The sequence below is a fragment of the Epargyreus clarus genome, unplaced genomic scaffold (genome assembly GCF_041222505.1).
Source record: "Epargyreus clarus isolate Ecla_fem2 unplaced genomic scaffold, WU_Ecla_fem_2.2 ptg000004l, whole genome shotgun sequence".
Classification (NCBI taxonomy): domain Eukaryota; kingdom Metazoa; phylum Arthropoda; class Insecta; order Lepidoptera; family Hesperiidae; genus Epargyreus; species Epargyreus clarus.
Window position 1 is genome coordinate 9,350,433 of NW_027332212.1, and position 14,833 is coordinate 9,365,265.

Sequence of the window (14,833 nt, forward strand, 5' to 3'; positions counted from 1 at the left end):
GTGACGGAATAATTTCAAAATTAGTAGATACGTAGTAATATAGTACCCAGAAACTTTAACCAAGCTGTGAACGAACTTGGACGTTTTATGGCTACATTTTGAGGTTACTGGTTTAAACTTTGTAATTGATGATTACTCTTCGATTAGGCTTCAACTTTGAAGCGTATGCAATTACTAAGGCAATTGAGCCTTGACTTTGAGGAGTGAAAATTGCGTGCATTTACGCGTGTGCCCTCCTCAGGATGTCAAGTGCTCCCTTACACAGTAATTTCCTAACAATGAAAGCAGTCAAACAGCGGTAACTTTTAATCATGCATACACGCTCCATGGAGAGAAATTATTACTGCTCCCTGGGGAAGTTGACTGTCATTTAAAAGAATAATAAGGTCTAAACGAGTAATATTTTTCCGCTTAGCTGAGTTTTAATATTTTACGGTGCTCGATTTAGATGCTGTTTTTATGTTCGTTATAATGTATCCTTGTTTAACATGACTGTATTTTTATACAATACGACAACCGGTCGTATTATAAGTATTGTATCGTCAATATAACAATTGGTCGTAAGTGACATTGGAAATTGACATGAGATTCCGCCGCAAATACAATTATAAATTTAGCATTATTATAAATTTAGTACATGGCGGTGAGGTTTAAAGCTTATTATAATCTTATCTTATATCATTATAATCTTATTATAGCATGGAAGCAGCTCGTCAAGTCATCCACAGAGGCTTACCAGAACGAGCACGACCACGTCGTTTTCTATAGAATTGAAGAAAACGACGAAGAAGAAAATAATCTTATAATAAGCTTTACATCTGTAAAGAAACGTTTTTTCTTTACTGAAATTTATTTTATTTGTGTCAAGATGGTGCTTGGCTTATCACTGAACTAAGGTTATGATTCCTATGTGATGATACTTTGTATTATAACAATCTGCGATCTTGTGAATGTAGCTCTCGAAAGTGTAACGTACACAAATGTTTATTTCAACAACATACCAGTTTCCCGTTGTCTTACCTGGTTTCGTGACTAATACATACATACATACAAAGGAAATTTATTCATTACTTATCTTAAGATAGTGACGTTATTCTGAACAAAAAAAATATACAAGATCATAAATGGAGAGAACAATAAAACATATTTATACCTTTAAAACAATAAAAGCAAAAGCCTGCATAGGTTGATATACTAACAGCTTTACTACTTACCTGGGCGTCGCCTAGTATCCGGCGCACTAGCGCCATCAGGCGGCCGTGGCTGACGCTACCATGCTATCCACCCGCTTCCCGCCTCATGGCCCCCCTCCCCGAACACGTCACTAAACACCCAAAACTATTCAAACTATTTCACTTCCTGTCACCCTCCCTATGGGTTTCGACTCCACTCGTTCCAATCTGTAACAAAGAAACGATTGACATTAAATTCGAGTGCAATAGCATGTAGCGCCTTTTTAAAAGGAAAATGTATTTTATACTTGGCAATGGTTGTGTGCATACCTATTATGGTATGAGATTTTTTTCTGAATTATTTGGTTTGAAGAAAGGTACGGTCACAGCATTGATGTTGACCAAATAAACATAATTTTCTCTATAACTATAGACGTTATTTAAAGTAGAATGTATTAGCACAGGAGGCGTTCCAAATAAGTGTTGAATGCTAATCTGTGGCTAATTCTACTAATATAATTTGTTTTATAACATTATGTGTTTTATCAAGGCTTATAAAGAATTCCAGCAACATATAAACATTAATCGTCTGGTTAGGTATGTACAAAAGGGGCTGAAAATTATATTTATAACCATTGAGTAGTAGGACCATCGTAAATTGAAGTTTAGTTAAGAAGATTGCGTTATCGTATCGTAATAGTCAATTAGTATCGAAGCGAGTCTCTAGGGCGTCTGAAAGAGTCTGTTCTATCTTCTTTTATATATCATTGGTTCTATCTCGCTGAGTTCCACATAAATTATGAATAGCTGAAATATTTTCGGTGCCGTATTGAGAAGAATGAGATGCAGAAAATTAAATGTTTTCTACTTTAACAGAATGTTTTGTAGTTTCGTCGTAAATGTTTGATGTTTCTGTTTTATCTTGAAAAACACGTAAAACATTTATAGGCGAAATATGGATACAAAATTACGTTTTCGTACAAATAAAACACCATATTGTGAAAGAATATGCCTTAAGTATCCAATATGAACTATGAAATATAATTTCGGTATAACTAGTCATTTTTTTTTATTCCGTAGATATTCTTATACACTTTAATACAATAAAGGGAATTCACCCCTCTAGCTTAGGTACTTTTCTACGTTAGGACCCCTCTATCTTTTCTATTCCGTGTCGTTCACTTCAACTTGTCCGATAAAATAGATAAGGTAAACTTTTATGACGAAACTATAAATCAGATAAGATTACTTTTACAGTTTCTAAAACCTACTATTGAAGGTTTCTTATTTCGTTCAACCCTTTTTCCACCAAGCACACCTATTGACTCTTCTTTATGTTATAAAAAGATTTTTAATATCGACTTTCTTTTATCGTCTTCAAATGTAATGATATTAAGTGGTAGATTTCACATTAATTGTGCATTTTTTGTATATATCGGTACCTCATAATACGCGCATATACTTAAAAAGATGATACGTATTGATAGTCGTACATTTCTTGCTATGATAATCTTAAATTTATTAACTTACATTTAGTATAATAAAATGTTAAGCTTTGTAAATAAATAAATCTGTTTATTACTTGAAAGTACTTCCCTGTGACTTTGTCAAAAGACGATCCTTCAAATTGTACTCATGAATACTTGAACAGGCCTCATGAATAATATACATCACTTAAAACGTAGTTATACATATTCTTTTACGTCCAATAAAAATACCGCGCAATTACAAATTTATTTTGATGGCTAGAGGCATGCTGCATTCATTTAACTTTCCGGAAAACAATGCCGTGAGGCTTTCATTGGTTATAAAAAGGCCATTCAGAAGCAGGCTACAATGGCCGCGTTGTAACCATTTTGATATCTTGTTACTGCGCGGTATATATGAAATTGCTCACATTGTTTTTATATTTTTTTATAATATAGGAGTAGTAGACGAGCATGCAGTCCACCTGATGGTAAGTGGCTACTGCCGCCCATGGACATATGTAATCAACCCCAGGTAGGATTAGATATTCTTACCTGAGGTCGGCTACAGATGCGCCGCTATTCCTGAGGACTAAACTGGAACGCCTCGGAAAAGTATGTCTCCCTTACCACACCCTTCAATACGGCACACAGCAGTACTTAATAATGCTGTTGTGTGGTACATGACTTGTGGGCAAGTAATTTTATAAAACTTGCAGTTTTATAATAAAACTATACGCTATAAAATATAGCTGTTTAGATAAAGTTTGGATATGTTCAAGTCTATTGGTTAAACTTCAAATAAATATTTCAATAAATATCTATCAATATGAATTGAAAACGATCTCTGATCTTCTACCACCGTACATTAATATTAATAGTTTTGACCACGAGTCCGTTTGACCGAGAAGTTATAAATATTTATTTCATTTGCCAAGTGCGAGTCAAACACGCAGGATCAATTCCACGAAGTTTTCAATTTTTATTTTTAGTATTTGTTATCAAAGTGGGTATAGAATTACATTATAAACCGACAGACACTGAAAGATACCTATTTCTTGTTTAGGAACCTCCTTTTATTTTCAACTTACTTTTTTTAAGATTTTAGTATTATAGAAATAGCCATAGTCATACAGAATCTTTAATGTCTAGTTTGGTTCAACAGAAAGAGCCTGTAAGATTAAGGTTAAATGAAAAGACATTGGACGCTTAGTAAACGGGTCCGTTTTTGCACTTTGAGTACGGAACCCTAAAAATGAAAACAAACTATTATATTATTTATCAATATCTTGGACCGAAAGTAAATAACGTGATAATCTTACTCATGGACTAATAATGATGATAAATAAAAGAATCGCAAAGCTCGATTTCAGTCGGCCCCGGGCGAGCCGTCTGCTAAAGACGGTTCCTGACTCTACGTCACAACTCATCAAACTTTTTTTATAAACGCTATATTGAAGTAATTAAAATTGTAGCGCACCCTTCCCTATTTTTCTTGTATAATCTGTGTTTCCTTCCGTATTTTTAAACTTCGCGCGTAATAACGACCAATGAGAGCGCTCCCTGCCCACGCGCTGGCCTTCCATCCGCGTCTCGCGCCTCACCCCCGCTCTCTCTCTCTCGGTGACTAGCAAGTGTGCGGTCACGTTTTAATTTCGATTTTCAAATAAAACCATTTTTGTTAAACCGAACCCCTACAAAATGAATTTTCTTTTCCTTGAACACAGAAAAGATTGTTTGGGACGATTTTATTTATTGATTACAAACTCTTTTACAAATATCCGCAACGTGACATGACCAATAAAAGTTTTGCTTAATTTGTTCTATTAATTTGTCACTTATATTTAAAATAAGATTATACCAAATGTTAATGCAGAAAAAACCAAGGACTAACTGTGAAAACTTTTTTTAATCATTGATCAAATGTTTGTAATCGTGCCTCGTAATGTAAGTGGCCAATTATGCAAATTTACGTAAAAAACTCCGTTATTTTTTAATTCAAGAGCATTACTCATGAATATAGTCCAAGCAAACACTTTCAGGCTGTAATTTGTGAAAGCCGCTCGTTGAGACCGCCCGCTTCACTTATTGGCCACAAAATTGATTAAAATTCCGACTACGTAAGGGAGTCTCATCTATCTACTTTTTATTAAATTGCAGCTACTCAAAGTTATTACTGTGAGGCACACTGGCATTTAAATTATTTAATATATTTTTTTAATTAAATAGAAATAGGAAATGAGCATACAATTAAACTGATAGTAAGTGGCTACGGGTATTAGACATTTGTAATTAACCTTATACAAAATCAGGTTGACTTGAGGCTGACTACAGATACTGTAGAAATCTTTATCCCTTTCTCAAGAAAATATACATCCTTTTCTATGGCATCATCCTTGTCTACGTCTTTCCTTTACCTTATGTCAAATCTCCGTCTGTCAACTTTCACATTTTTTAACGCAAAAGAAAAGTTTAGATGAAGAAAGGGTCGACCCTTGAAAATAAAGAAGACAAGATAAAAGGTGAGTGCGGGTTCCTTTCCTTCCATGACCAGATACTTTGCTACTCCTGAGTACTAGCTAACTTTTACTCCTAAATTGAAATGTCTCGGATTAGTATTCCCTTACCACACTATACAACGCTTAACACTGCTGTTATAAGGCAAAGAGGGCACAAACAATTCTGCCATCAAGTCAAGTTTGTCAATTTACTACAAAATAAATTAGTTATTACAAAAATTAGCCAATTTATGGCTTCAATAAACTTTGTTTATAATGAGGAAAGTCGATTGATAAATTTGGCTTCCTTCTAACCTAACAAATATTTATTCCTTTGGTCCTACCGATTGTGTCCCTGTAGTTCCGGGACTAGAATAGGGCTACGGTATCCCCTGCCTGTCGTAGAAGGCGACTAAAAGGGGGCTTCCGGGGTTGCGGGCGGCAAGAGTGGGAGCTCGAACCGTCCAGTATGCTACCTCGGGAGGGACGGCGGTATGTGTGGTCGCATACCGTCGTAATCACCAGATGTTGTGGGAGGAGCAAACGCTCCCCCACGGCAGAACCCGATCCGGGCGTCGCGCTTGGAGGACTCCGGTTGTGTTCCGTTGGAGATCCCGGAGTTCTCCAACAAGCGCTGAGGACGGCCACCGGGGGGGTTTTAGTGCGGTAAAAATCCCACATAACCCGGCGTCGCTCCCACGTCGTCGGGTACCTTTTGAAGGTTTCCCCCTCGAAAAGAAAAGAAAAAAAGAAAAATTATATGGTCCTACCGATTGAAACCGCTATTTTTAAATACATCATGGAAAAGTCGAGCTCTAATTAAAGGACTCGTAATACCGGACGTGTTTCACAAAGAAAGCGGCAAATTATGAAAATCTGTTGGATAAACTTTTTTATCTGCTTTGATATTACCTCCTGAAAACCATTAGGTACTATGGCTAATTGATTTCTGCGGTCTATATCTGTAATAACAGTTTAAGGCACCTCAAGGTACCTCAAGGTACCTTTACCTTTCTTCTTTACCTCAAGGTAATCAGAACAGAAACCGTATATTCTCTATACACAAAAGGACTTTCTAATCTAATCTTCAAAATAGATTAGCTAAGAGAATTTTGTTTTAAGATACATAAACATAGATATATTATAATATTTGGTTACATCTATTAAGTGATCTTAAGTCAGACATGTGAGCTACATCTAGTTAAGTGCAAACTAGCAAAATAAATGTGAATATGCAAAAAATAATATGTGATAATTTATTATGGATAATAAGAATGCCTAATAAAGTAAGGTATAACAAATTATATGGATTAGAAAAAAGTTAAAGCTAGGCTAGAATCAGTTATGCCTGGATAGTATAATCCAGTTAGAGTTTATAAACTTGATAGACTTGATTTACATTTAAAATCTATTAAATGTAGATATTTTTTCAATCGTGGCTTCCCCGACGACAATAAGCAAATCCGTATCAAGAATAGAGCCCTATCGAGTAGGAATCCATCTCGATTGAGCGCTTCGAGACGTGATTGGCATGACAATGATTGCCAGACTTACCCGTGGCTTTGCAAAACAACCATCGAAAGAGGCACGGCATTGAGATCTTCAAATAGTCCATATTTTCCTCTCTTGACAGTACTATTATGATGTATATTATAATAGCAAACTTCCAATGTCAAAATATTTTGTCTATCGTGAAGAGTACCAAAAGATTAGTGAAGAACGTTGTCGTCAGAAGGCCTTTCTTTTTTTTTTTGTTTTCGAGGGGGAAACCTTCAAAAGGTACCCGACGAAGTGGGAGCGACGACGGGTTATGTGGGATTTTTACCGCACTAAAACCCCCCCGGTGGCCGTCCTCAGCGCTTGATAGAGAACTCCGGGATCTCCGATGGAACACAACCGGAGTCCTCCGAGCGCGATGCCCCGGTCGGGCTCTGCCCTGGGGGGAGCACTTTACGCTCCTCCCGCACACCTGGTGTTTACGACGGCATGCGACCACACATGCCGCCGTTCATCCCGGGGTTGCTCTCCGGACGGTTCGAGCTCCCACTCTTGCCGCCGGCAACCCCGGAAGCCCCCTTTTAGTCGTTAGAAGGCCTAGTGTACCATTTACTGTGTAATATAATTACTACTATATCAATAAAAGTACCGTGTATTACACTTCGACTATAAATCTGATTTTAGCTCCAGTTTTTGATTCCCCAAATGAAGCCAGACATATGAGGTTTGAAGTTTGCGGCAGGTGCTTGCGGGCGCGGCATTACTTTTCGCAGTGTGCCAAAAGCGCTATACTATTCCACTGCATATATCATATTATATAGCATAGCGTTATACCTCCTAACTTAGCAAGTATTAGTCTTCCTCTTTGTTATACTCTGCAGCTTACGATGCTAAGTTAGTCAGTTGATAAGGAAGTTGCGCTGCGACACAGGCTTCGTGGAACACGGACAAGTTGACACCTAGATACGTAAAGCGGTTAGAGTGACTTCTATGATTGTAGGGAGAATAATCTGCTTCTACCACGCTACTAAGTATCAAACACTCTAGAAACTAGCAATATATTTGTACATAGTATGCTATGTAAATAGCTCATAAAAATATATATACTATCCAAATAAATAAAATGTAATTGTCTGTTTGCAAAGCCATAATAAGCGAATTTATTATAAATAAATTGATTATGATATATGATATTGATATTCATTTTTTGGCTGTCTGTCTGTTTGTTTGTTACCAACTGATCTCCGAAACAGCTGGATGATTTGACGGGACTTACACCTGGATATATCTGATGTTATAAGGAATAAATAAGTCTTTATTTTAGAAAAAGAGAGGTACAAACAATTTAAACCTATGAAATCTATCGGGTATGTATACTTCAAACGCGGGTGAAACTGCCGGGTACAGTTTGTACTTTATTTTGTAAAATTTCAAACTAATTATTGTAACATTAGTAGGAATATTATCGATGAAAAAATTGACAAAACATTTATCAGTTTTAATGGTTCCGTTTTCCCATTAATAATTCTCACTTTGTGGGACAAGTTCGTTGTTTCTATTTATAACTACACTTTTTACCACGCTTTTATTAGCTTGACCTGTATGTATGTATTTATGTAACGGAATCTTTGAACTCGAGTTTTACCCACTTTGAACAGTTCGATTAATTAAAAATTTTGAACAATTATCAACGATGACAATACATGATTTCAATAATTTTATCGCATTCACCTCATCAGGATCGTCAGGAATCAGGATTAACGATTTTTCTAGTGCGATTTTAAAGTGTATATAATTTTTTTCATAACTAAACTAGAAGTAAAGAAAACTATCCTTTATATATTTATCAATAGCATACAACAGCTGACTGATATATTGAAGTTTAAAATCTCATAAATTAAAAGCAGTCAACGGACCTAATTTTTATCTGATCATCCAAAAAAAACAAAAGTGAATTGAATTCTTAAGATTGTATTTATGGAGGAAAATATCTTAATAAGCAGGTTCTTGATCTTGTCAAACAACACATTACTGCATTACGCAGTTTTAAAAGTGTGTTCTTCAATGAAATGTAAATACTAGTCAAGTACAAGTAAGTGAATAAGCGACACACGCAAACTTGGCAACGTGCCTACGACTTAACACTTACAGACACGCTTATGAATAGCTCGAGGATCCCTTTTCACAAAGAGCAGTCTCCACAATAGGAATGGTAAGGAACACCTGTTAGATACAAAGCTCATTTGAAATCTATAGACATACTGTACTTATGAACTAGCCAATAACAAAAGTAAATAACTCTACTATTAATTTAAGATCAATAAAACAGAAGTTATAATTTTTTGCCCATGCAAGAAAAACAAATAATGACATGCTGGTTTCAATAGTACTGTAATAAAACATCTTCTCTTTAGTACAATAATTATTTTTGTAGTAAATAATTCATTAATTTCGAAATTATCTTTTATCTTGGCAATACTAGCAAGTACCTGCCTGAGTTAAAACAAAAAATATAAGTTTCAAATTCATCTTCTTTGTACGATACTTGTATCTATATAAACTGTCACATCGCGTAAAGAGCTGCTATCGACATTAATAATCAATACAGCACATCTCCAATTCTTCAGGGTATTAAAATTGGTGCTTCATAAAATATACTTATTTCTAAATATAGCTCAATATACAGTCATGTTAATTATTCACAAAATTGGAGATTTTATTCGTCTAGTCTGCAGATATGACACCTTGACGTAAGCGAGAAATGCCGCTTCAACTGACAACCAATTCCGCTGAGAGAGCAATCGCTGGGAAAAGGAGCCGTCATGTGTCACTAGTCACAAAACGTCTGCTTTTTCTATTTATTGACGTGAATTGTGTTACAATGTTATTTTGTAAGAAAATAAGTTTCTTTCTTATTTCTATAACAGATTTTATAGGAGTTTCTTTTTTTTTTTCATTAAAGAAACAGCAAGCGAGCATACAGTCCAACTAATATTAAGTAGCCACTGCCGTTCATGTATATCTGTAATGTATCCCAGATAGGTTAATATTCCTTGTCCCTGTAGTTCCGGGATCAGAATAGGGCTACGGTATCCTCTGCCTGTCGTAAGAGGCGACTAAAAGGTTGCTTTCGGGATTGCGGGCGGCAAGAGTGGGAGCTCTAACCGCCTGGCTAGCGACCCCGGGAAGAACGATGGTATGTGTGACCTTATACCGTCGTACGCTCCACACGGAGTGGCGAGCTTCATAAGCATCTAGGCGGGCCCAGACGGGGCCACGCCCCAAGAGGACTCCGGTTGCGTTCCTTTGGAGATCCCGGAGTCCTTACGCAGCGCTGAGGACGGTCACCGGGGGGTTTTAGTGCGTTAAAAGTCCCACATAACCCGTCGTTGCTCACACGGCGTCGGGTACCTTTTAAAGGTGACCCCCTCGTCAACAAAAAAAAAAAAGGTTAATATTCCTACCCGTAGATAGCCTGAGATGCGTTGCTATTCCCGAAAATTACGGTATAAACTAAACTGTAGAATATATGTATTACGACAACAATGATTACTTATGCAATAATAATATTAGCTCGCTTATCAATAAATAAAAAACAAAAACAAATTAAAATCAATATGGTGAAGTTTAATATCACTGGATCGTATCTTCTGGAGTCGACACGCGTGTAATATTCATCAAAGTAATTGCGCAGTTTCGTTAAAAGTTCGCGCACATCTCCCAAGATTTGCATAAAAAGGTCTCGAGGCTCGGAAAATAAGGCCCCTCTCCGTTACACTAAACCAATTTTTAACTGTTACTGACTTTTAAACAGGTCTTCGTTTGAAGTGCAAAGTTCAGAACGACGATTGCTCGACGGTTCCACACAATACGAGTTGAGTATTGCTCAAGTTGTTGGAGTGATTTTGGGAATGTTTTTGGACTTGAGAATGAATAAATAAGTAGTATCTCTACTTAGTTAGGTTTGTTTTTTGTAAACCCGCATGGCGGAGAGGTGTTAACAAGTATACACTTGTGTGACACGCAATGGGCTCCGAGTACGATCCCAAGATCTTAGTCAAGACTTTAGATTTCTATTATGGGTATGAATGTTGTGTATACGTCTTTCGGTGTGCCTAAGACACCCTACATACTGAAAGAAATCATAGAGCAAGACTATGAATCTACGAGTACGTGTGCGAGTCAAAACATTTTTTACAACATGTACAAAAACAATGAGGTACAGATTAGCAGCTAACAACGACCCAATCTTTTCAAAACGCTCGTAAGGCCTCCAACAAGGTTAAACGATTATTATCAAAGTATTACAACCGGGACCGATAACGCAATGTGCCGTCACTATTAATCACAGGAGAAATTTCTCGCCCATTTTCTACAGGTTCTACTTACCTAAAAATCAATACTTTGATTTTTTTATAATATAGGAGTAGCAGACGAGCATGCAGTCCACCAGACGGTAAGTGGCTACTGCCGCCCATGGACATCTGTAATCAACCCCAGATAGGATTAGATATTCCTACCTGAGATCGGCCACAAATGCGCTAAGGACCAACCTGGACCGCCGCGGAAAATTAAGAATGTCTCCCTTACCACACCCTTCAAACCAGAACACAGCAGCGCTTAACACTGCTGTTATGAGGGAGGGTAGTGGTAGTATAATAGGTGTGGCGGTGGTGCCGCCGGAGTCAAACCACCTTCATAAGGACATACGTGTAGAATAACCGAGTGAAACAATAAAGTGCTCGCTAAAAGTTTCGGAACACACGAAGTTGTGGAATTTTTGAACACGTGACGAGAAGATCTTGCTTGCCTTTCAAGTAAGTTCGCTGTACACTAGCTATAACTTACACAAGTTCACTGGAGCCTCGTTATTGCGGCCTTTGAATACTTCATGCCTTAATTAAAACGTAGTCAGAATGAATTTATATCTCGTCTCATACGCCAAGTGCGCTATGTTCAAATTAGTATAACATTCTCCGAATAATTACAGCGGCATTGAAGTTGTATTACGATACATCTTCGTCTAAGATTACGAATTATTATTTCGTATAACATAGGTTTTATGTAGGAATAGGCGTAAAAATCTTTATATTTTAATATATTTTATTACTAAGGGCTTAGGTAACGGGCATAGAATTTTAAGCAACGTCGGGTGAAGTCAGTCATTTGGAGAATTTTCATAATAAATATACGTTAATTATTTGCGTATCGTTTTGATAATAATTTACATAAGTATTTTAAAAGTACTTACCTATTGTCGGTGTAAGTCAATTATTATATACTTAATCAGATACACCTGTTAAATGCAATAAAATATTTAACATGTTGTATACATAAAATGTACATACATTTAAACTTATTTACAAGTATTAGCTACACGTAAACCATTTCGCGCGCTTTTAATTTTTTTTCTAATTGGAAGTTTTGGAAGCAGGAGGCTCGTTCATTTATTCGGTCAGTAAAAAAACAATAAAAAAGATTTACTTTTATTTTAAAATAAAAGTAAATTATTAATTTCGATTATTTACATTTTTATATCATTAAAAATAGTTATTTGATTTAAATTTGAAGCACGTCCTTTTTGAATATGGAATAATAAATAATTACCATAGACTGTTGAATTAACATGTCATTACAACCAACAGATTATAAAGCAATTTAATTGTATAATCCGCGCCAAATTGCTAGTCCGCTCCGAATGTACACGTGCTCGCAACAACTTCAGAGCGGACTTGCAGTTTGGCGCGGACTATAATTTATCGCGACTTGCTTAATAACATTTATATTTCTTGCACTCAACCGGGTTTAGCTAAACTATACCGACAATATACCAGTGTTTCACATAAGCTGTCTATCCGCTTGCGGCTTTATCGCGTGGAAACAGCATAACCGCGTTTTCGCAAAGATTAAACGAACAAACGGCCTTACTAAACGTGTTTACAGTAAAGGCAAGGCATACAACGCATTTGTTATACCGAGAAAACGGATACAATTGTACCGTTTGAAGCGAACAAGGTTTTGAAAAGTTTCTTCAAAATGTGTATTTGTATTTTAAATCAATTGTTTTCAGTTTTACCAATAAGATATGACTTTGAATAGAATGAATGATAGTGAATGAATTGATAGCGGATAATAATTACGAATTGAGCTTTGTAGAATTTTCTCTTATATTATAAAATTGAAGGTGGTAGAATCCTTTGTGGTTCGACTCCGGCGGCATCACCACCACACCTATTTCTACCTAATAACAGCAGTGTTAGGCGCTGCTGTGTTCCGTTTTGAAGGGTGTAGTAAGGAAGATATACTTTTCTGAGGCGTTCCAGCTTAGTCCTCAGGGATAGCGGCGCATCTGTGGCCGACCTCAGGTAGGAATATCTAATCCTATCCGGCGTTGATTACAGATGTCCATGGGCAGCAGTAACCACTTACCATCAGGTGAAATGCATGCTCGTCTGCTACTCCTATATAATAAAAAAAATATATATAAAACATAATTATTAAATAATGTATTAAAATACAACGTTTAAGAGAATTAGAATTACCATTCTTTGTTCGGTTGGTAGGGGACGTACTTTTCCGAGGCATTCCATCTTTGTCCTCAGGGTTATCGGCATACATGGCCGACCTCAGGAATCTAATCTTATCTATTGTTGATTATACATGTCCATGGGCAGCAGTATCCACTTGCTAGCAGGTGTATTGCACGCTCGTGTGCTACTCTTTTGTTATAGAAAATACTAGCTGACCCGGCAAACTTTGTACCGCCTCAAAATCTATTTATCAAATATATTTCATATAAAATATAGCCTATGTTACTCGTGGATAATGTAGCTTTCGAATGATGAAAGAATTTTTAAAATCGGTCCAGTAGTTTTTGAGCCTATTTACTACAATCAAACAAACAAACAAAGTTTTCCTCTTTATAATATTAGTATAGATATGCCTTAGTTTTTGTAAGCAATAACCTATCTATGACCGGCCATAAATAGAACATCTATAGTGGAGTAATTTGAGATGTCCATAGGTGGCAGCATAGATTAGTAAAGATACTTCGCCGCCTTGAAATTGAATGAAGCCACAAACAGCTTATTATAGTAAGTTCTTTTTTTGAATTCTTGACAAATAAAAATAATTTTAGAGAAAATTTACGAATAAATAACTAATGCTGCGTAATTTACATAATAAATAAATAATTTATAATAATAATTTCAAATATTTTAGGGACATTTTAGCAAGGAGACGTGGCAAAACTTTTTTACGCAACTATTTCAATTCTCAAAACTGGGTACACTTTCTTGTTAGCAGTGAGTAATCTTTACTAATCTATGGGTGGCAGTGATGACTTACCATAAGGTAGAATGCATAATCCTGTGCTACTTACAAAAAAAAGGAATGACACTTAAACAAACTTAATTACAGTAATGTTATCTAGAACTAAACAGGATCGAGTGCGCAGGTGATGAGAATGTTCTCGAGTCAGGCTGTATTTACGAGGGAACTTCAGACTCAAACTATGAACCTTAATTTAATACCCACTATAATGATCTCGTAAATAGCTGAAGTTTATCTCTAAACAGTTCTAGGATGGAGTTATGGATGGGAATTAACATACTCGTAATTACGTGTACATTTTAGAAACTTACTATATCTATAATACTCGTACTATAACGGTAAAGGAAAATTTCGTAAGGAAACCTGCATACCTACTTGAGAGACCTTTATTTTTTTTCTCAAAGTTGACAATACGCACTTCCAGCGCGGTGGACTGTGGCCTAATCGTTTTCATTCTGACAGTAATGGGTTGACGACTACTATATCTACCCTATTCGCTCTGCGCTCTGCTCTATTATATTTTTGGGACAGGATTGTTATTTAACGACAAAAAATACTCCGTCGCAATTAAACATACTTATAACAATCCGCACTGCTCACGCTTAGTATAGTACTGTTATCGTCGTTAATAAGAAGCTTGGATATTAACGATATCACATTTTTATAACGTTACATTAAAGTAATAAGTGACTCATTTGATACTACAGTTTAAAAACAGATGCGGGTAGGTGAAGTGGGGACGACACCTTGGCGGCGCTCGAATTAACAGAGAGCGACATTCTGGTCGGAGACTTCAGCAAGAGCAGTCGAATAACGGAGATACTTGTGTAGTTATAATACTTCTAATCACTAGTGTGAACTTACTTAC

At 36.4% G+C, this 14,833-nt stretch overlaps 1 protein-coding gene and 1 long non-coding RNA gene across 2 annotated transcripts in view; one reads left to right on the forward strand and one right to left on the reverse strand.

Moving 5' to 3' along the window:
* The window catches only part of Liprin-gamma (liprin protein kazrin), a 183,418-nt gene that overhangs the window by 39,729 nt on the left and 128,856 nt on the right, over positions 1 to 14,833 (reverse strand). Inside the window, exon 2 of the mRNA XM_073093171.1 lies at positions 1,215 to 1,400. Within this exon, the coding sequence (XP_072949272.1) occupies positions 1,215 to 1,250 (36 nt within the window). The 5' untranslated portion in view covers positions 1,251 to 1,400. The remainder of the gene's footprint in view (positions 1 to 1,214; positions 1,401 to 14,833) is intronic.
* The window catches only part of LOC140757186 (uncharacterized), a 76,275-nt gene continuing 66,501 nt past the window's right edge, over positions 5,060 to 14,833 (forward strand). Inside the window, exon 1 of the long non-coding RNA XR_012103942.1 lies at positions 5,060 to 5,160. This is a non-coding gene — a long non-coding RNA (uncharacterized LOC140757186). The remainder of the gene's footprint in view (positions 5,161 to 14,833) is intronic.